Here is a 22,520-nt window from a genome sequence, read left to right as displayed (position 1 = left end):
CCAGGAACCCAAAGCCAGGGGTGAAGAAGAAGACTTGCAAAGTCAAGGTTGATCGAGTTAAGAAGAGTTATGGTGCATCAAGGATCACTACATAAGGACATGACTTACAACCAATGAGGTAACATCTACAATTATGTGGTGTAAGTCATAAGGCTCAAGATCAAGCTCGAGAAGTGAACGGGGGTTGGGGCTCAGATATGTCAACCTAGATCAAGTCAAGTTGACTTGATGGTTTAGAGTCCAACATCGACCTCAAACAAGCCAAATTGGGTAAAACGATGAAAAAGGTTAAGTATGTAAGGTTTGAGTGTTCAACTATTTTGCATACACCTCTTACTACAAGTTTGGTGCTTTGGTTTGCTCTCTAACTCTTTCTGTAGAGAAAGTACCATTCTGAGCTCTGCTGGAGGAGAAACAGAAAAGCTAGGAGAAGAACAAGAAAGATGTAAGTTTCTAGGACTAAATCAATTGGATTATACTCTAAATGTGTTTGTTTAAGTCTCAGGAAAATCCTCCCAAAAGTTGAAGTCAAACGGAGAAAGAACGGAGGAAAAAGCACTTAGTGTGCTGTTGGCTGGTGCACAGGACAGTGAATAGTAGCTGTCTGGTGCACAGGACAGTGAATAGTAGCTGTCCGGTGCACAGGACAGTGAATAGTAACTCTGTCCGGTGCACAGGACAGTGAATAGTAGCTGCGTCCGGTGCACAGGACAGTGAATAGTAGCTGTGTCCGGTGCACAAGACAGTGAATAGTGATCTGTCCGGTGCAGAGGACAGTGAATAGTAACCTGTCCGGTGCACCAACGGCTAGCTGTTCCAGAGAAGGAAACTGCCAATCAGATCTGTTACTGTTCACTGTCCGGTGCGCCACCGGACAGTCCGGTGCACCCGCAACCAGGGAAGGCTAGGAGCTTCCAAATGAAGCTCCAACGGCTCCTAGGCCCTTTGGGGCTATAAAAGGGACCCCTAGGCGCCTCAAACAAGAACACAAGTGCAGCCAACAATTGTATACATCACTCGGATCGATTCTCTCTCTCCCTCTTGTGTAAATCTCTCTAGTTTGTGTGAAGGCAAAGTTATAAGCCTTTAGAGAGTGGAGAGGTGCTGCAAAGAGCTAGAGCAAAGTCTTGAGCGCATTATTACTCTGCCGGAGTGCTGTCAAGAAGATTGTAAGCAGCCGCGGCTTTGTTGTAACCCAACTCAACATAGTGGAAGGCTCTATCTGTCATACTGACAGATCTGAGCAAACGGAGGAAGGAGTTGAAATAGACTCCAAGCCCAGGTGTGGCTAACTCCAACGAGGACTAGGCAAGCATTTCAGGCTTGGCCGAACCTCGGGATAAATCCCTGTGTCTGTGTGCTCTGCTCTGTGCTGTGTGCTGTTTCTCTGTCTTATTTGTTGTTTATACTTGCACTTCAATATTTATATGTGGTATAAGCTGTCTTTGAAGTGCAGGGTATTTTAAGACAGGAACTTCAATTCTGTTGCAACCTACTCGAAGGGTCTTTCATTCCACTGCGATCCAGTCTTCGAGTAGAGTAAGAATTTCCAGTTATAAAGTGATTAATTATTATTCGCCTATTCACCCCCCCCCCTCTAGGCGGCATCCAGATCCTGTTCCCGGGCATAGGGAACTTTCAATTGGTATCAGAGGTAGGCCTCTCCAGCGTGGGCTTAGCCGTCCGGAGATGACGATGTCATCACAAGAGGTAACTCTAGAACTTCTTTTAGGCGATGGTTCTAATTATAAATCTTGGTCTGTCTCTATTTATAATGCTTTCATGCATATTGATCCTGATTTGAGACAGATCTTTAGTAGAAGTATTTTTCCCTCTAATATTAGTAAAAACCCTTCTAATACTGAACTAAGATGTCTATCTCTTAATCACCATGCTTGCAACATCTTAGTTGACTCTCTTTCTAGAGGTGCTTATTTTGCCATCATGAGTAGTGATAGTGATTTATTTGTTGATGCTCATGATCTATGGACTAGAATTAGAATAAAATATTCTGAGTCCAATTGTACTACTTCTACTCCCTATGTTGCTTGTGGTACTAACCTTTCAAAGGGAGAAGAAAAACGATGGCAACCAAACGATGAATCCACCTCACCGACAGGTTTGTCTTCCACTAGTTATAAATGTCTTATTGCTAACAATGATAGTGGAGACGAAAGCGATGATGAGGAGGAATATGAGGATGATAGCGAGGATGAGTCTTCATCACCACAAGGTACATTTTCCTGTATTGCTTCCACTAATAATAATGACAGGGAAAATGAGACCGGTGATGTGGAAGAAGAGGAGATTCGCCGGTTCTACACCCATTTCAACAAAGAAGACAAAGTGCTCTTGGTTAAGTTGTTGAGGAGGAACAAGGAACAAGGCGAGACGCTTCTCAGGCTAGAGGAGACTCTCATCAAAACCAACGACAGCCTGGAGAAGATGACCAAAGAACATGAGGAGCTAAAGTGCTCTCATGATAATTTGGTCCAACGGTATGAATCTATTTTATTTGAGCAAAGAAATAATCATGATGTATTATCTGATGTTGCTCAACTTAAAACTGAGAATTCTATGCTTAAGAGTCAAGTAGAAATGATAAATTTAGAAAAACTTGCTCTAAGTGAAAAATATGATATGCTATCTTATTCTCATAATGAATTAGTTGATGACCATATCATGCTTAATGTTGCTCATGAGGTTGTAATTTCAAACTTAAATTCATGTGAACCTCATTCTTGCACATGTGCACATTTAGATAATATATCACCATGTGCTAACCCCTGTTGCTCAAAAGAAAGCAAATTTTTGAATGAGCATCAAGCTGCAGGATCAAAAGAAAGGAACAAGAAAGCAAAACAACTAAGGAGAAGACGCATTGCTCAACCTCCTCAAGATATCCACGGACGCGTGGTGAAGAAGCTTGAGACGGGAGAAACCGCAGCAAGTGTTAAACTCCATAAGAAGGATGTTCCTAAAGCAATAAATGAAGAAATCAACATGAACAAGGAAAAAGGTAAAAATTCAATTAGTCATGTTGTTTGCACTGATCATCTCTCTATGTCATCCAAGAGCAAAAAGGGAAGAGGAAAAGGAGGTGCTTCAAGTGCAAGGAATTAGGTCACTTCATTGCGTCTTGTCCACACAAAGACAAGGATGAAGGAATGAGGAGATGCTTTGGATGCAACGATAAGGACCATATGATCACTTCATGTCCGCTCATGAAGAATCAAAGACGTGCACCCTCCAAGATGACCCTCACTAAGCAAAAAGACAAACAACAAGTGTCAAGTCAGGTTGAGCGACGCTTCTGCTACATGTGTGGTGAGCATGGTCATCTACCTAAGGTATGTAAGAAGGGTAGAGTTCCTAAACAAGTAAATTTATCTCAATCTTATTCGCTTAGGAGACCCAAATCATACACTTGTGCTAGATCAGTAATGAGATCACCTAGAACTAGCACAACTGCTATTTGGGTACCAAAGGCCCTTTTAGATGAACGTTATGGACCCATCTCGAGATGGGTACCAAACCGTGCCAACTAGACCATGCAGGTGCCTCGAGATGGACTGGAGACCCTGGGAGAGCTTAAGATGGTTAATTCAAACTCTATGCTTAAGCTATCAATTTTAATGTCTATTTATTGACCCAAGGTTGAATTATTGTGCAATACTAATCCCATGTTCATCTCGAGTTAAATAAGTTGTAGATGTCCTTGATCATTATTGGTGAATCAAGCGAAGGACTTTGATGAGAATCTGCAACTTGCTCTCCAAAGGACGGTACCCGTGTATCTTAAGTGCATTATTTCTAATCAGCATTGCTTTTAAGCTGGATTGTCGTGCTATACCTATCCTTGGAGTAGTTATGCTTTTGAGATTGCTTGTGTTGAATATCTTTCAATTAATGATCCATGATTTCCAAGATCATAATCATGCTTGCTTAATCGTAACTGTGTGCTTTATAGGGTATATCTCTTGAATCATTCAATGGGTAGCTTTTCATTTGATATATCCACCATGATTAACTCTCTTGGTGTATGTGGATAAACATGTATCTTTTTGTAAGTCATGCTATGTGTTTTTTTAATGATTAACCTATGTGCAAGCATGATAGTTTTGTTTAGTCCATGTTCACATGATTACTTTGTCTTGGTACTCTGTGTATACCAAAACAAGAAATCCATGTTGTGACTCTAATGCACCCTCTCGAGCTATGAGGTGCATGAGCAAAAGGAGCCCTAAATTGGTGACAACAGGTGCTCTCACTACACACTACCTAAAAGAATGAATCTCATGGCATTCAGGTAAAAGGCAAAGGTATGGAGAATGGAACTATGCAATTTCATTGAATATCTTGAAGTTCTGTTGATTGTGTTCATAGCTATGTTCTTGCCTTTCAATTGGTAGTATCTTGGCTTAGGTGCTTTATGCTTTAAAATGTTGTTTCCTTTGGTGTACCTAAGAAAATACTTCTTAATCATGGTGTGCTTAGACATTGTGCTTTATATGCATGATCTTGTCATTTTTCAATTGGTATATGTGTTGCAATGATCATCATGTGTGAAGCGTGCCTTGGTGTTTTTAAATGTTATATATCATGAGGCATGCATTGTTTCCACTAGTCATAAGTTGTATTATCTCATCTATTCAATTGGTATCTTTTTGTGATGTAATTGATATATTATGCCTAGACCAAGGTATGTTTCCCCTTTACTTCTGAGGATGCTAGAATGTGCAAGATGCAAGTCATTCAAATACTTGATGCACAACTTTAGGGGGAGCACACATAACTTGTGTCTTTTGAGACTAACTGTTTTTTGAGTGATCCTATATAGTCTCAAGGTGAAAAGGGAAGATGAGCAAGAAATGGAGCGATCAGGACTTGGGTACCTCCACAAGTCGAGTAATTGGTATCTAAAGTTGTGAGTAATTACGTATTTAAAGGTTGCTCGTGCTCTATAATAGTTGGTGATCCTAGATGCTTATCTTTAAATATCATGGAGCTATGACAGTGATGATTTTTCAATTGGTAGCCTTGGTAGTGTGCTTCAATTGGTATCTTTTGGTAATCACTAAAATAGAAGCTTCATCTTGTGCCACAATACTATAACTTGTTCTAAGTTTTGTATCTTAGCAACAAGAAAAGGTCAGGATAAAGGATCAGACATAAGTGTAAAGGAGCTCCCTAGAGATAAAACTTTCAAGATGGAAATCTTGAATTGATGACAAAAGGAACTCCGCCTACTTAGATGGAAAGTACACCATAACATGGTAAAGGTACAAAAGGAGGTATTGACCTTTTTGCGTATTTGTACCTTAATTTTTCTCCAATGCTTGTGTTGCATATGTTTAATGTGCAAGGGGGAGTAATATTAGTGTGTTGCATTTTCCCTGTTTAATACCATGTTGTCCCTTAACATCATCCTATGTTCTTGCTTGAATATGGTTTTGGTGTTTGATGTCAAAGGGGGAGAATTTGTGCATTAAAGCTTACCTCGACCTGAGAGGAAAGCTTATCTTAAGGGTGAAGATTATTTTTTTGTGTGCTAAAGGACTCAAAGGGGTTTCCTTGAGTTCCTTTGATCTTAAAGAAAAATATGTTAGTTTGTTGATAATACTTATCATATGCTTCTTGTTGTATTATATGGTGATAATGCAAAATTAGTGCTTCCGTTGATATGAATCAATTGGTATCTACTGTGTTTATCCTGTGATAGATATTCATGTGGTTCTGGCGCTTTAAAATCGGTATCTTAATGGTGAATAGTGGTAGGTTGATATTCCTATGGTATATTTATTTAATTGGTGTTTAACTCTGATTCTGTGCATTTGTGTGTTATACGCATCACGGTTTGATTCTTCACACAATGCATCCCACAGGTGCTAAGGTGTAGCAATGCTTCGAATTAGCCTAAGTATGTGCATGTTGGCATTTAAGGCCAAAGTTAAGACTTTAATGTAAGCACATATTTAGGGGGAGCATTCTATAAACTTAGAATTCAAAATTTGTGCTTTAAATCTTATTGTTGTGTAAGCTTTAATTGTGTTGCCATCAATCACCAAAAAGGGGGAGATTGAAAGCTCTCTTCTGGGTTTTGGTGGTTTGGATGACAACCCAATTAAAGGACTAACAAGTGTGCTAAGTGTTGAACAGGTGATTAATGCAAAGCTAACAGGGTTCAACACAAGTGAACAAGTGTGATGGTCCAAAGACTGGATTATCTAGAGATAATGGACATCACAAGTAAGATGGACATTGCTTAAGTGAGACTTGGTGTGCGTAACTCAGAGACAATCGATCAAGCCAAGGATGGAGGCAAGAAGAGGTTCGAGGTAACGAGTGCACGGGAGAAGGTCAAGGAGACCAGGAACCCAAAGCCAGGGGTGAAGAAGAAGACTTGCAAAGTCAAGGTTGATCGAGTTAAGAAGAGTTATGGTGCATCAAGGATCACTACATAAGGACATGACTTACAACCAATGAGGTAACATCTACAATTATGTGGTGTAAGTCATAAGGCTCAAGATCAAGCTCGAGAAGTGAACGGGGGTTGGGGCTCAGATATGTCAACCTAGATCAAGTCAAGTTGACTTGATGGTTTAGAGTCCAACATCGACCTCAAACAAGCCAAATTGGGTAAAACGATGAAAAAGGTTAAGTATGTAAGGTTTGAGTGTTCAACTATTTTGCATACACCTCTTACTACAAGTTTGGTGTTTTGGTTTGCTCTCTAACTCTTTCTGTAGAGAAAGTACCATTCTGAGTTCTGCTGGAGGAGAAACAGAAAAGCTAGGAGAAGAACAAGAAAGATGTAAGTTTCTAGGACTAAATCAATTGGATTATACTCTAAATGTGTTTGTTTAAGTCTCAGGAAAATCCTCCCAAAAGTTGAAGTCAAACGGAGAAAGAACGGAGGAAAAAGCACTTAGTGTGCTGTTGGCTGGTGCACAGGACAGTGAATAGTAGCTGTCTGGTGCACAGGACAGTGAATAGTAGCTGTCCGGTGCACAGGACAGTGAATAGTAACTCTGTCCGGTGCACAGGACAGTGAATAGTAGCTGCGTCCGGTGCACAGGACAGTGAATAGTAGTTGTGTCCGGTGCATAGGACAGTGAATAGTCGGTGCACCCGCAACCAGGGAAGGCTAGGAGCTTCCAAATGAAGCTCCAACGGCTCCTAGGCCCTTTGGGGCTATAAAAGGGACCCCTAGGCGCCTCAAACAAGAACACAAGTGCAGCCAACAATTGTATACATCACTCGGATCGATTCTCTCTCTCCCTCTTGTGTAAATCTCTCTAGTTTGTGTGAAGGCAAAGTTATAAGCCTTTAGAGAGTGGAGAGGTGCTGCAAAGAGCTAGAGTAAAGTCTTGAGCGCATTGTTACTCTGCCGGAGTGCTGTCAAGAAGATTGTAAGCAGCCGCGGCTTTGTTGTAACCCAACTCAACATAGTGGAAGGCTCTATCTGTCATACTGACAGATCTGAGCAAACGGAGGAAGGAGTTGAAATAGACTCCAAGCCCAGGTGTGGCTAACTCCAACGAGGACTAGGCAAGCATTTCAGGCTTGGCCGAACCTCGGGATAAATCCCTGTGTCTGTGTGCTCTGCTCTGTGCTGTGTGTTGTTTCTCTGTCTTATTTGTTGTTTATACTTGCACTTCAATATTTATATGTGGTATAAGCTGTCTTTGAAGTGCAGGGTATTTTAAGACAGGAACTTCAATTCTGTTGCAACCTACTCGAAGGGTCTTTCATTCCACTGCGATCCAGTCTTCGAGTAGAGTAAGAATTTCCAGTTATAAAGTGATTAATTATTATTCGCCTATTCACCCCCCCCCCTCTAGGCGACATCCAGATCCTGTTCCCGGGCATAGGGAACTTTCAATTATGCATATCATAAATGTAAACTTAGTTTTCATGTGCTGTTTAGCATCAAGCAGAATATGCAGGGAGGAGAAGTCCACTTGCCTTGCTTAAAGAAAAATTGAGGCTCTTCCTTAAACAGATCTTGATTCATACTAAATGGATCAACCTCTAAACAATAAAAAACAAACAAGAAACATATACCATTCAAAAGCATACACCAATCACCACAACAAGACTAAAAAGAAAACATAAGAAAAGATTATTCACTTTTCAAGAACATAAGCAGAGGTTATAAAGAGAGACACTCTTTTCAAAAAGGTTTGGTTTGTATTTATCAAACAAGACATAAACTTGGATGTATTCTAATTATAAATTTATAAACATTCGATAAACCATTTTCATCCTTTTCAAAAAGCCATATATTATATATCTAAGGTTAATGGGTTATTGAAAAACTAAATTATGGCTTAAATACATTTTAATGCAAGGTTAAGAACAAATTGCCATCTTTTATTTTTATTAGAAATCAAAAGTATAAGCTTTATATTTCTACAAGGTGATATTATCATATTAAATACAATAACACTACTATGCTTATTTTAGCAATTTTAGAACACCTCTAATGCATTATTAACATGGAGAAACATTATACATGTATATACATATGTAAAACTAAATCATTTTTACATAAAAATAGAAAATTAAATAATTTTATTATTTTTTATGTTTGAACGAGACATATATGGCCTATATATAGATTCTTAAGAAAATTGTATATAAACTCATTATTTTATTTACCAAAAACATGAACAATAATTATACCACACTTAACATATTTAGAAAACTTCATGGCAAATTTAATATTGCAAGTCATATAATATATCTTATTTAAAAAAACTTGAGTATGAATCTAAATCTCATTTTATGTGAAAACATAATTGCATATATGAATCTAAATCTTTTATTGTTATTGAGAACGTATGATCTACATTTTCTTTTAAATTCTATTTAAGAAAGTTATAGTTAAGCATCTATAATAAACTTTATTAAATTATGAAAACATGAGCCATTTTAATATCACTTTTATAACGACCCTATTTCAAATTGAATTTTCATAATACATGAACCGTTGGACACACTAATTGAAAATGATTATCACATAATTTTGAAACTAACAAATCCATTTCTATTTTATTTGGGTTCATAATATACATTTTATAATAAAAAACTATAATTAGGGCCAAAACATAATTAAAGATAGACTATAAGGGGTAGATAGTAGATTTGCATTTTTGTGTATAGATAACACTATGAATAACCATCTCTTATTTTTTGCTAAAAATATATAATATTTCTTTCCTTTCTTATTTGTAAAACTATGCATACATCAATTATAACAGTCACAAATCAAATTAAAATTTCAAAAACATGTGTATAGTTACAAATACTGATTTTAAAGTATTTAGAACAAACTTATGAAACTAATGAAACAATTACTAGTTGATTTAGATATCATATACACAAAAATAAAAATCAATGTAAGAACTTATATAGAATTATGTCTAGACTTTAGGGTGTAGCGTGTAATTTTTGTCACCTTCTTCAACATCTCGTTTGCAGCAGCAGGCAACAGACACCGTCGGCGGTGAGAGGGATAAGACGTCGATGTAGGGCAAACTTCGCTTCGCGGTCTTAGACGTGGGACGTCGATGGCGCGGGCAGAGGGACTGAGTTGGAACAGAGGGACTGAGTTGGGGCAGAAGGGACGTAGGGCTTCGACAGCGGGCTCCGGCGGCGTCACAGAGAAGCTCGAGCACGAAGGGACGAGATGACAAAGCAGGGGCGCTGAAAGAGAAATGTGCCCTTGGGCCATTTCTAAGTATTTTGGTGATTGAGTGCCAACACAGGTGCTTAAATGTGAATCTATACCCTTGGATGGACAAAGTGTAAATCAAGAGTAAAGGTATGTTTCTAAGCCTTAGTACATTGTTTTGAAGACTAATGTATTGTGTCTAAGTGCTTGAAACAGGAGAAATCGAGTCAAAGAAAAGTTGGCTGTGTACAGCCAAGGGGCTGTTCGGTCTGGAGCACCGGACTGTCCGATGGTGCACCGGACAATGTCCGGTGCGCCAGGCTGCCTCGGCCGAAGAGGCCGCTCTCGGGAATTTGCTGACGGCGTACGGCTAAAATTCACCGGACTGTCCGGTGTGCACCGGACTGTCCGGTGAGCCAATGGTCGGCCGGGCCAACGGTCGGCCGCGGAATCCGTGCGCGACACGTGGCCGAGCCAACGGTCGGAAGGGGGCACCGGACTGTCCGGTGTGCACCGGACATGTCCGGTGCGCCAACGGCTCCCAGATCTGCAACGGTCGGCTTCGCCATTTAAGGAAAGGAATCGGGCACCGGACACTGTCCGGTGTGCACCGGAGTGTCCGGTGCGCCCGATGACAGAAGGCAAGGATGGCCTTCCAGATTTGTTCTCAACGGCTCCTAGCTGCCTTGGGGCTATAAAAGGGACCCCTAGGCGCATGGAGGAGAACACCAAGCATTCCTACAACATTCCTAAGCACCAAGAATCGATCTCACGCATTCGTTTCATTGTGATAGCATCTAGAGCTCTTGTTGAGTTGCGAACTCTTTGAGTTGTGTTGCGAGCTCTTGTTGCGACTTGTGTGCGTGTTGTTGCTCTGATCTTTTGAAGTCTTGTGTGCATTGCTCATTCCCCCTTTGCTCTGTGTTCTTTGTGAACTTCAATTGTAAGGGCGAGAGGCTCCAAGTTGTGGAGATTCCTCGCAAACGGGATTGAGAAAAAGCAAGCAAAACACTGTGGTACTCAAGTGGGTCTTTGGACCGCTTGAGAGGGGTTGATTGCAACCCTCGTCCGTTGGGACGCCACAACGTGGAGTAGGCAAGCGTTGGTCTTGGCTGAACCACGGGATAAACCACTGTGTCGTCTCTGTGATTGATCTCTTGTGTTTCACAGGATCACCTATTCACCCCCCCCCCCTCTAGGTGCTCTCAATTGGTATCAGAGCCGTTCTCTTCAAGGTAGGGACTAACCGCCCGAAGAGATGGATCCTAAGGGGAAGGGAATCGTGATCAACGACAAAGAAAAGGAGTCCTTCGTCAACGAGCCAAAAGATGACAAATCCAACGACTCTGGCTCGGGCCGCAGACATAAAGATGGGAAGAAGAAGAAGACAAGACGTATCAAGGAGATTGTCTACTACGACAGCGACGAGTCTACTTCTTCCCACAAAGACGACGACTACGACAAACAAAAGACGGTTAACTCAAACTTTTCTTTTGATTATTCGCGCATTCCGCACAGCTCAAATGCTCATTTGCTCCCCATTCCACTTGGCAAGCCTCCTCACTTTGATGGAGAGGACTACGGATTTTGGAGTCACAAAATGCGTACACACCTATTTTCTCTCCATCCAAGCATTTGGGAGATTGTGGAAAGTGGAATGAAATTTGATAGCTCGGATAGTCCTTCGTTTATTAATGAACAGATCCATAAAAATGCACAAGCTACTACTGTGTTGCTAGCCTCTTTGTGCAGGGACGAGTATCACAAGGTGAGCGGCTTGGACAATGCCAAGCAAATTTGGGACACCCTCAAGATCTCTCATGAGGGGAATGATGTCACCTTACTCACCAAGATGGAGTTGGTGGAGGGCGAGCTCGGACGATTCGCGATGATAAGGGGCGAGGAGCCGACACAAACATACAACCGGCTCAAGATCCTTATCAACAAAATAAGGAGCTACGGAAGCACGCGATGGACGGATCACGACGTCGTCCGTCTAATGCTAAGGTCATTTACCGTTCTTGATCCTCACTTGGTAAACAATATTCGTGAAAATCCTAGGTACATCAAGATGTCGCCCGAAGAAATTCTTGGAAAATTTGTAAGCGGGCGAATGATGATCAAAGAGGCAAGGTACGTGGACGACGCGTTGAATGGCCCAATCCATGAGCCTCAACCCATTGCTCTCAAGGCAACAAGGAGCAAGGAGGCGCTACCCAGCAAGGTGGCGCAAATTGAGGCGGCCGGTCTTAATGATGAAGAGATGGCCCTCGTCATCAAAAGATTCAAGACGGCGCTAAAGGGTCGCAAGGGACAGCCAAGCAAGACTAAGACCAAGGGAAAGCGATCATGCTTCAAATGCGGTAAGCTTGGTCATTTTATTGCTAACTGTCCCGACAATGATAGTGACCAGGAACACGGGAGCAAGAGGGAAAAGAAGAAGCATTACAAGAAGGCCAAGGGCGAGGCACATATCGGAAAGGAGTGGGATTCGGATTGCTCCTCCTCCGACTCCGACAATGAAGGACTCGCCGCCACTGCCTTCAACAAGTCATCTCTCTTCCCCAACGAGCGTCACACATGCCTCATGGCAAGGGAGAAGAAGGTATGTAATCAAAACAATGTACTAAGGCTTAGAAACATACCTTTACTCTTGATTTACACTTTGTCCATCCAAGGGTATAGATTCACATTTAAGCACCTGTGTTGGCACTCAATCACCAAAATACTTAGAAATGGCCCAAGGGCACATTTCTCTTTCAATCTCCCCCTTTTTGGTGATTTATGCCAACACAACATAAAGCAACTAGAACAAGTGCAATATCACTTCAAATAAAAACTCAAATTTATTTTGATTCAATTTGGCATATTTGGCATATATGGATCGGTAGACACCCCTCAATTAAGGATGGACTTGGCTTCAAGAAGGAAGCCAAGAACTTAACAAGCCATAAGGCTCCCATTCCCGCTAAGGAGAAAGGGAAGGCCCCTATGGCTACTAGTGCTAAAAAGAACCATGCCTTTTTGTATCATGATAGGAGACAAACTAGAAATACCTATAGGAGTTATAATGCTTACAATGATTTTTCTCATGCTATGTTTGCTTCTAGTTCTTCATATGTGCATGATAGAAATGGTGGTAGAAGGAATGTTGTTCATAATATGCCTAGGAGAGATGTTGTTAATGTTCCTAGGAAAGTCAATGAACCTTCTACAATATATCATGCTTTGAATGCTTCTTTTGCAATTTGTAGAAAGGATAGAAAGGTGATTGCTAGGAAGTTAGGGGCAAAATGCAAGGGTGATAAAACTTGCATTTGGATCCCTAAGGAAATTGTGACTAACCTTGTAGGACCCAACAAGAGTTGGGTACCTAAGTCCCAAGCCTAAATTTGCCTTGCAGGTTTATGCATCCGGGGGTTCAAGCTGGATTATTGACAGCGGATGCACAAACCATATGACGGGGGAGAAGAAGATGTTCACCTCCTACGTCAAGAATAAGGATTCCCAAGATTCAATTATATTCGGTGATGGGAATCAAGGCAAGGTAAAAGGGTTAGGTAAAATTGCAATCTCAAACGAGCACTCAATTTCTAATGTGTTTTTAGTTGAGTCCTTGGGATATAATTTGCTATCTGTTAGTCAATTATGCAACATGGGATATAACTGTCTATTTACAAATGTAGATGTGTCTGTCTTTAGAAGAAGTGATGGTTCACTAGCTTTTAAGGGTGTATTAGACGGCAAACTTTATTTAGTTGATTTTGCAAAAGAAGAGGCCGGTCTAGATGCATGCTTAATAGCTAAGACTAGCATGGGCTGGCTGTGGCATCGCCGCTTAGCACATGTGGGAATGAAGAACCTTCACAAGCTTCTAAAGGGAGAACACGTGATAGGTTTAACTAACGTGCAATTCGAAAAAGATAGACCTTGTGCAGCTTGTCAAGCAGGTAAACAAGTGGGAGGAGCGCATCACAGCAAGAATGTGATGACCACTTCAAGACCCCTGGAGCTGCTGCATATGGACCTCTTCGGACCCGTCGCCTATCTGAGCATAGGAGGAAGTAAGTATGGTCTAGTTATTGTTGATGACTTTTCCCGCTTTACTTGGGTGTTCTTTTTGCAGGATAAGTCTGAAACCCAAGGGACCCTCAAGCGCTTCCTCAGGAGAGCTCAAAATGAGTTTGAGCTCAAGGTGAAGAAGATAAGGAGCGACAACGGGTCCGAGTTCAAGAACCTTCAAGTGGAGGAGTTTCTTGAGGAGGAAGGGATCAAGCACGAGTTCTCCGCTCCCTACACACCACAGCAAAATGGTGTGGTAGAGAGGAAGAACAGGACGCTAATCGATATGGCGAGGACAATGCTTGGAGAATTCAAGACCCCCCGAGTGCTTTTGGTCGGAAGCCATGAACACGGCTTGTCACGCCATCAACAGGGTCTACCTTCACCGCCTCCTCAAGAAGACGTCGTATGAGCTTCTAACCGGTAACAAACCCAATGTATCTTACTTTCGTGTATTTGGGAGCAAATGCTACATTCTAGTGAAGAAGGGTAGAAATTTTAAGTTTGCTCCCAAAGCTGTAGAAGGGTTTTTGTTAGGTTATGACTCAAATACAAAGGCGTATAGAGTCTTCAACAAATCATCGGGTTTGGTTGAAGTCTCTAGCGACGTTGTATTTGATGAGACTAATGGCTCTCCAAGAGAGCAAGTTGTTGATTGTGATGATGTAGATGAAGAAGATGTTCCACCGGCCGCTATACGAACCATGGCGATTGGAGACGTGCGGCCACAGGAACAAGATGGACAAGATCAACCTTCTTCCTCAACAACGGTGCATCCCCCGACTCAAGACGATGAACAGGTTCATCAAAAGGAGGCGTGTGATCAAGGGGGAGCACAAGATGATCACGTGATGGAGGAAGAAGCACAACCGGCACCTCCAACCCAAGTTCGGGCGATGATTCAAAGGGATCATCCCGTCGACCAAATTCTGGGTGATATCAGCAAGGGAGTAACTACTCGATCTCGATTAGTTAATTTTTGTGAGCATTACTCTTTTGTCTCTTCTATTGAGCCTTTCAGGGTAGAAGAGGCCTTGCTAGATCCGGACTGGGTGTTGGCCATGCAGGAGGAACTCAACAATTTCAAACGCAATGAAGTTTGGACACTGGTGCCTCGTCCCAAGCAAAACGTTGTGGGAACCAAGTGGGTATTCCGCAACAAACAGGACGAGCACGGGGTGGTGACGAGGAACAAGGCTCGACTTGTGGCAAAAGGTTATGCCCAAGTCGCAGGTTTGGACTTTGAGGAGACTTTTGCTCCTGTGGCTAGGCTAGAATCAATTCGTATCTTGCTAGCATATGCCGCTCACCATTCTTTCAGGTTGTACCAAATGGATGTGAAGAGCGCTTTCCTCAACGGGCCGATCAAGGAGGAGGTGTACGTGGAGCAACCCCCTGGCTTCGAGGATGAACGGTACCCCGACCACGTGTGTAAGCTCTCTAAGGCGCTCTATGGACTTAAGCAAGCCCCAAGAGCATGGTATGAATGCCTTAGAGACTTTCTAATTGTTAATGCTTTCAAGGTTGGGAAAGCCGATCCAACTCTCTTTACTAAGACATGTGATGGTGATTTGTTTGTGTGCCAAATTTATGTCGATGACATAATATTTGGTTCTACTAACCAAAAGTCTTGTGAAGAGTTTAGCAGGGTGATGACGCAAAAATTCGAGATGTCAATGATGGGCGAGTTGAACTACTTCCTTGGGTTCAAAGTGAAGCAACTCAAGGACGGCACCTTCATCTCCCAAACAAAGTACACGCAAGATCTGCTAAAGCGGTTTGGGATGAAGGACGCCAAGCCCGCAAAGACGCCGATGGGAACTGACGGACACACCGACCTCAACAAAGGAGGTAAGTCCGTTGATCAAAAAGCATACCGGTCAATGATAGGGTCTTTACTTTATTTATGTGCTAGTAGACCGGATATTATGCTTAGCGTATGCATGTGTGCTAGATTTCAATCCGATCCTAAGGAGTGTCACTTAGTGGCGGTGAAGCGAATTCTAAGATATTTGGTTGCTACGCCTTGCTTCGGGCTCTGGTATCCAAAAGGGTCTACCTTTGACTTGGTTGGATACTCAGATTCCGACTATGCTGGATGTAAGGTCGATAGGAAGAGTACATCAGGGACGTGCCAATTCTTAGGAAGGTCCCTGGTGTCGTGGAACTCTAAGAAACAAACCTCCGTTGCCCTATCCACCGCTGAGGCCGAGTATGTTGCCGCAGGACAGTGTTGCGCGCAACTACTTTGGATGAGGCAAACCCTCCGGGACTTTGGCTACAATCTGAGCAAAGTCCCACTCCTATGTGATAATGAGAGTGCTATCCGCATGGCGGAAAATCCTGTTGAACACAGCCGCACAAAGCACATAGACATCCGGCATCACTTTTTGAGAGACCACCAGCAAAAGGGAGATATCGAAGTGTTTCATGTTAGCACCGAGAACCAGCTAGCCGATATCTTTACCAAGCCTCTAGATGAGAAGACCTTTTGCAGGTTGCGAAGTGAGCTAAATGTCTTAGATTCGCGGAACTTGGATTGATTTGTAGCATACATGTGTTTATGCCTTTGATCATATTCCTTATGCATTTTGTTGCTTAATATTGGTGCTCAAGTTGTACAAACACTCCCTGGACCTCACAAGTCTGTTGCAAAGTGATGCACATATTTAGGGGGAGATGTGTTACAACTTGACCCTTTGAGACTAACCATTTGCTTGAGTCTGCGTGATTTAGTCTCGAAGGCGGAATGAAAGGGAAAGGTGAACTTGGACCATGCAAGACTTCCACTGCACTCCGATGAAAAGAGTAATTTCTCCAAGTTCATTTTTTAACTCTTATTGCCTTTGTATTCTTATTGAAGATTTTGGTGAGGCAATGGGGTTCTGGGGCCAAGATTGATCCCGTTTTTGGTGCTTGATGCCAAAGGGGGAGAAAATAAAGGCCAAAGTGATAAATGGATCAGCTACCACTTGAGAGATTTTGAAAACAGTACTTGAGAGATTTTGAAAACAGTAGAATAGAGCTTTTGGTTTGTCAAATCTCTTTTGTTGTCTCTCTTGTCAAAAGTTGGCTTCTTGTGGGGAGAAGTGTTGATTATGAAAAAAAATAGGGGGAGTTTTTGGAATCTTGAATCAATTTTCTGTGGAAAACCTCTCTTGATGTCTCTACAAGTGGATTTGACTTAGAGATAGGATTTTGAGGTTGATTTGAAAAACAAACCAAGTGGTGGCAAAGGATGATCCATATATGCCAAATTGAATCAAAATAAATTTGAGTTTTTATTTGAAGTGATATTGCACTTGTTCTAGTTGCTTTATGTTGTGTTGGCATAAATCACCAAAAAGGGGGAGATTGAAAGAGAAATGTGCCCTTGGGCCATTTCTAAGTATTTTGGTGATTGAGTGCCAACACAGGTGCTTAAATGTGAATCTATACCCTTGGATGGACAAAGTGTAAATCAAGAGTAAAGGTATGTTTCTAAGCCTTAGTACATTGTTTTGAAGACTAATGTATTGTGTCTAAGTGCTTGAAACAGGAGAAATCGAGTCAAAGAAAAGTTGGCTGTGTACAGCCAAGGGGCTGTTCGGTCTGGAGCACCGGACTGTCCGGTGGTGCACCGGACAGTGTCCGGTGCGCCAGGCTGCCTCGGCCGAAGAGGCCGCTCTCGGGAATTTGCTGACGGCGTACGGCTAAAATTCACCGGACTGTCCGGTGTGCACCGGACTGTCCGGTGAGCCAATGGTCGGCCGGGCCAACGGTCGGCCGCGGAATCCGTGCGCGACACGTGGCCGAGCCAACGGTCGGAAGGGGGCACCGGACTGTCCGGTGTGCACCGGACATGTCCGGTGCGCCAACGGCTCCCAGATCTGCAACGGTCGGCTTCGCCATTTAAGGAAAGGAATCGGGCACCGGACACTGTCCGGTGTGCACCGGACTGTCCGGTGCGCCCGATGACAGAAGGCAAGGATGGCCTTCCAGATTTGTTCTCAACGGCTCCTAGCTGCCTTGGGGCTATAAAAGGGACCCCTAGGCGCATGGAGGAGAACACCAAGCATTCCTACAACATTCCTAAGCACCAAGACATCGATCTCACGCATTCGTTTCATTGTGATAGCATCTAGAGCTCTTGTTGAGTTGCGAACTCTTTGAGTTGTGTTGCGAGCTCTTGTTGCGACTTGTGTGCGTGTTGTTGCTCTGATCTTTTGAAGTCTTGTGTGCGTTGCTCATTCCCCCTTTGCTCTGTGTTCTTTGTGAACTTCAATTGTAAGGGCGAGAGGCTCCAAGTTGTGGAGATTCCTCGCAAACGGGATTGAGAAAAAGCAAGCAAAACACTGTGGTACTCAAGTGGGTCTTTGGACCGCTTGAGAGGGGTTGATTGCAACCCTCGTCCGTTGGGACGCCACAACGTGGAGTAGGCAAGCGTTGGTCTTGGCCGAACCACGGGATAAACCACTGTGTCGTCTCTGTGATTGATCTCTTGTGTTTCACAGGATCACCTATTCACCCCCCCCCTCTAGGTGCTCTCAGGCGCTCAGCACACGGGCACGGAGCTAGCGATGACGAAGTAGGGACATGACTCATTTATGTGAGTTGTATGAGTAGAATCATATCTTAGATTTAGATAACCATGCTAGGTACGTTCCTCCATTAAGATACATATCTTGTGTTTTTTTGGCACTTACCCCTTAGATACATCTTAAAATAGAGGTCATTTATGTGGAGTTACACATGCCATTTAGGGAATGTACCATGGATGCTTTAAGCCGTGTCTTTGAGTTTGTCTAAGAGAGTAAATGTAAAAAAAACTCAAGACACATATATTGACGGAGACATTGTGTATTGGCTCTATACTCGAGACAGAGGCCTAGCTGATTGATCAATTTAATTTATTGAATGCTCTAATTTATACAATAAATATAGTAAGACGATTTTACACACGTCTATTGTATTATATTATGTTTTAGCTATGTTTTATATTTGGAGTACCGTGTAGCAGTATGAGGGTTGTACATGCCCTTAGTGACCCAAAAGACGTCTGGAAAGACAGTAAGGGCTAGTCTGGGAGTCACAAAAACAGATGGAATTATAGGAGCTAAAATCCTCTCATTATACAATTTTGAATAAGTAGGAGATTTTAGCCCCTCCAATTCCTCCGGTATTTGAACTCCCAAACTAGCCTTAAAAGGAGTTCATGGGCTCAACGAATTAGCAACTGTCAACAATGCATGGTAATTGGTAAACTGTGAAAGGAAATTCTAGGCAACCAAGAAGCCATGGAACAGGGCCGTGCAAGAGCAGCCGCGGGCGGGGATATCGGTGCAAGTGCCAGCCGGCTTATATATTCTACTCCCCTGTCCTGATTTACTGTTCGTTTTGGGAAAGTGGCTGATTCATATAATCTTTAATATGTGTGTTTTATAGGTGTATCTAGATTTATCATCGTATATCTGAACGGAGGGAGGTATTATTTATCAACGGACTAAACTTAATCAGTTGATCAGACATGGTCTAGCCTGTTCTGAACCACTAAAGTTATGGAAGCCGACCCCTAGTACTGTCGTATCATCAGATGAACACCGCACTGTCACAGTACACAAGTCTCCGACTAGTTGTCGTCTCCGATGTGCGTCGTCATGAGCTTCGGGGTGGAAAAAAGGGGGCACTGCATGAGATTGCAGTGGTTTGTGCAGAGTTCCAACTTCCAAGGAGTAGGAGCGACAAGCAGAGAGAAAATCGGATACCGGAGCTGTCGCCGCACGACTCCCGAGCAGGCAACATCGGCGGAGGAGGTAGCCTTCATTCAATGCCTGCCGCTGCCGGGAGGCGGTGACAGCACAGGGACATTCACGTTCGTGCGTGCCCAAAGATCTCGGCATCCTCAGACCACTGTCTTCTTCTGTTCTACCCTGCGCCTCGTCCACAACCACTTGCAATATGGATCCCTGCGCCTTTTTTTTCCCACCAAAAGCAGCAGCAGCAGCACCCGGCTCCCCAAAAGTTTACTTTTAGACAGACGGAGTACGGCCGGGAATGGATAGATTAGTAGCCCCAAAAGCGCCTACTGAAAGCCCTAAACCCTGGCATAAGCATAATCCGTAAAGCAAGCGTGTCCGCGGGCAGCTAGGCCAAGCGCCCTTGGCTCGGGTGACTACCACCACCTGGCAGCGGCAGCGGCAGCAGCACGGACGACCAGAGGTCGGCGCCGTTGCCGTGGCTGTCGTTGCCGGCGATGTGCTCCGTGCAGGAGACGGGCACCAGGCACAGGCCTCGGCTCCTCAGGTCGGGCTGCTCCTGCGCCTCCACCACCGTCCCCGCCGCGCTCTCCTGCGATCATGCAGCAGCAAAAGTACGAGGAGTCGGTCGAGCCGAGCACAGGGTGTTAAAGTTAAAAGCCTCCGTTAATTAATTACTAGCGGTAAAGTTTGGGTTAGCCTCTGCGGTTTGGTGCTTGCTTACCGGGACGTGCGCCGAGGCCGGCTGGCGCTGCATCTGCATGTACGGCGTGCTCAGGACCTGACACGTACGAAAAGCGACCGGAGCCAGTTAAAGTCCCGAACAGTGGGGTGCACGGTGCACCAGAGACCTGACCTGACCAGCAGACCTAGGCTAGACACCACAGTATTATACGCAGGCGCGTATGTACACGCAAAAGATATACTACGGACATACGTACAGATAGACTGGGTTAGAGTAGTACATTATAAGTAGACATGGCAGGGACGCACTGTACCAAGCATCGTGTACTGCGCTTGTTCGTATGCATCGAGGGAGGGAGGGAGGGAGCATTACTGTAGTAATGTATAGTAAACGGCGCACCTGAACCTGGTCGTGCAGGAAGCGTATGTACCCCAGCGCCTCGTGCAGAACGGAAGCCGTATCAGACTGGCAGCACCGCATCAATCACAGGTCCATCCATGCAGTTCACAATTCAACCCATCAGTCAAAGGTCAAAAAACAGGGCAACATGATTTTAATCCACTGCGCTAATTAACTGCTGCCGGCCGCTGCTACTCCTAGTCCTAGCATGCAAATACAAATGCAATGCAATGCACCGCGTGTCAGTACATGTCACTTTGACCGCTTCCTTTGGCAGAGTTGTAGTAGTAATAAAACCAGCACTGTACACTACTACTGATGTGACAGGCATGCTGCATTGCAGTTGCAGGTTTGCCCTACCAAGGAAAACGCCCGAAACCCAAGTACATCTACAGCCCATACGTACGTACAGCGAGCGAGTAAAGGGCGTATCGCCAAAAGCCTGAATCGTCTACCTTTCCGAACGGAGAGACCAGCTGCTGCAGAGCTACGATCCTCTCCCCGAGCCTCTCCCTCCTCACCTAAAAAAGAGAGAGAGATGATTTTGGATGCATGAACTGGTTAGTTAGTTAGCAAGACAGTACGTAAACAGCTCACTGATTGGGTCTAGTACTAATCAGTGCCAGAATATTGGCCCGCGGGGCTGATTAATTAGCAAAACCCTACTGTCAGTCAAGCGGAAGAGAAAGAAAGCACTGACCCTGGGCCTCTTGTTCGTAGCAGCTGGAGCGGCGGCAGACGCACTGCTCCTTGACCCCGCCTTCTTCTTCTGCAGCCCACCCAAACAGCGATTACTACCGACCACACCGTACTTTTGTTACATACATACTATAGTTGTTGCGACGACCGCTCGTGAACCGCGCAAAAGAACCCGCCACATCCAAAAACCATCGCTTGTTTCTTCACGATGCAAGAAGAGAAACCACGGGTGTTTTAAGGTAAAGGAACCAATCGAACCGCCGGCTTGCAGTTGCAGCCGCGCGCAGTTGCAGCCCAGTGAGCTACGACTACGATATTGCCCAGGCTGAGAACGAACGCACCTTGAAAGCCTGTGGCTTGGGGCAGGAGACGGCGGCGGAGACGGCTGTCGCGGGCGGCGAGGGCGACATGGACGAGAGGGAGGAGGAGCACTCGGTGGTCGGGCTGGACTTCTGCTGAACAGCCGCCGCCGCCGCCGGGATCGCGTGATCGCCGCCGTAGTGCTGGAAGCCCAAGGCGCCGTCGTCTCCGTGGTGCTGCTGCTCCTGGTCCTGGCCACCGAAGCTCAGCGTGTGGTGGTAAGCGGGAGCCAGGTCCAGGTCCAGGTAGGAGGCCGCGCAGCAGGTTGATGCCGACGCGGCGGCAGTGGTGGTGGCCGTGGCGGAGACGACACTGGGAGTGAAGTAGGAGGGAGGGGACAGGCACAGCAGGTAGTCCTCTTCGCCGAGGCCAAGCAGGTCCATGTAGCCTCGTCCTCCTCCTGCCTCTGCCATCATCTCCTCTTCCTTCACCATCATCGCTACTGCCACTGCAGTCTGCAGAGGAGGAGATGACGAGTTACAAGCAAGGAGGGATGTGGCAATGGGAGGGTGGGCGATTTTGGATGCAAAGGCCACAGGGGGAGAGGATCGGTATCGGGGTTCTCTGTTTGGGTCAAAGAAGTTTCGCGCCTTGTTGACTTGTTGTAGCCAGTAGCCTTCTTCTGCTGCTGAAGCGGTGTCTCTCTGAGGCCTGAGCTCTGTTCTGTGTGTTCAGGTTCATACACGCCTCCACTTTTGAAGGGTTTTATTGGGAGCGCTGCGCGAACTCCGCTCAGGTCTGATTAGGAAGAGGCAGGGGTGAAAACGAGTTGGATATACCTATTCGTTGGGTACCGGATATAAATAGTGAAAATAATTGTTTTTCGATAGGGATTTAGATATTTTTATATTCAAAACGGATACAGGTAATACTCGGATACTACACTTCAAATTTGGGTCAG

At 44.2% G+C, this 22,520-nt stretch overlaps 1 protein-coding gene across 2 annotated transcripts; it reads right to left on the bottom strand.

Annotated features, from left to right (window-relative positions):
• Positions 1-18,941: 18,941 nt before the first annotated feature.
• Positions 18,942-22,282, bottom strand: LOC100274252 (uncharacterized). 2 transcript variants are annotated; one of them, NM_001148618.1, is given in 6 exon segments: positions 19,674-20,068; positions 20,201-20,257; positions 20,561-20,626; positions 21,016-21,081; positions 21,261-21,329; positions 21,601-22,282. In NM_001148618.1, coding segments are annotated over 6 exon segments (918 nt in total). In that variant the 5' UTR covers positions 22,057-22,282; the 3' UTR covers positions 19,674-19,864.
• Between the last annotated feature and the right edge of the window lie 238 nt (positions 22,283-22,520).

This window comes from Zea mays, chromosome 1 (assembly GCF_902167145.1).
Source record: "Zea mays cultivar B73 chromosome 1, Zm-B73-REFERENCE-NAM-5.0, whole genome shotgun sequence".
Classification (NCBI taxonomy): domain Eukaryota; kingdom Viridiplantae; phylum Streptophyta; class Magnoliopsida; order Poales; family Poaceae; genus Zea; species Zea mays.
Note: the sequence above shows the minus strand (reverse complement) of the source record. Positions and strands in the feature narration are given on the sequence as shown.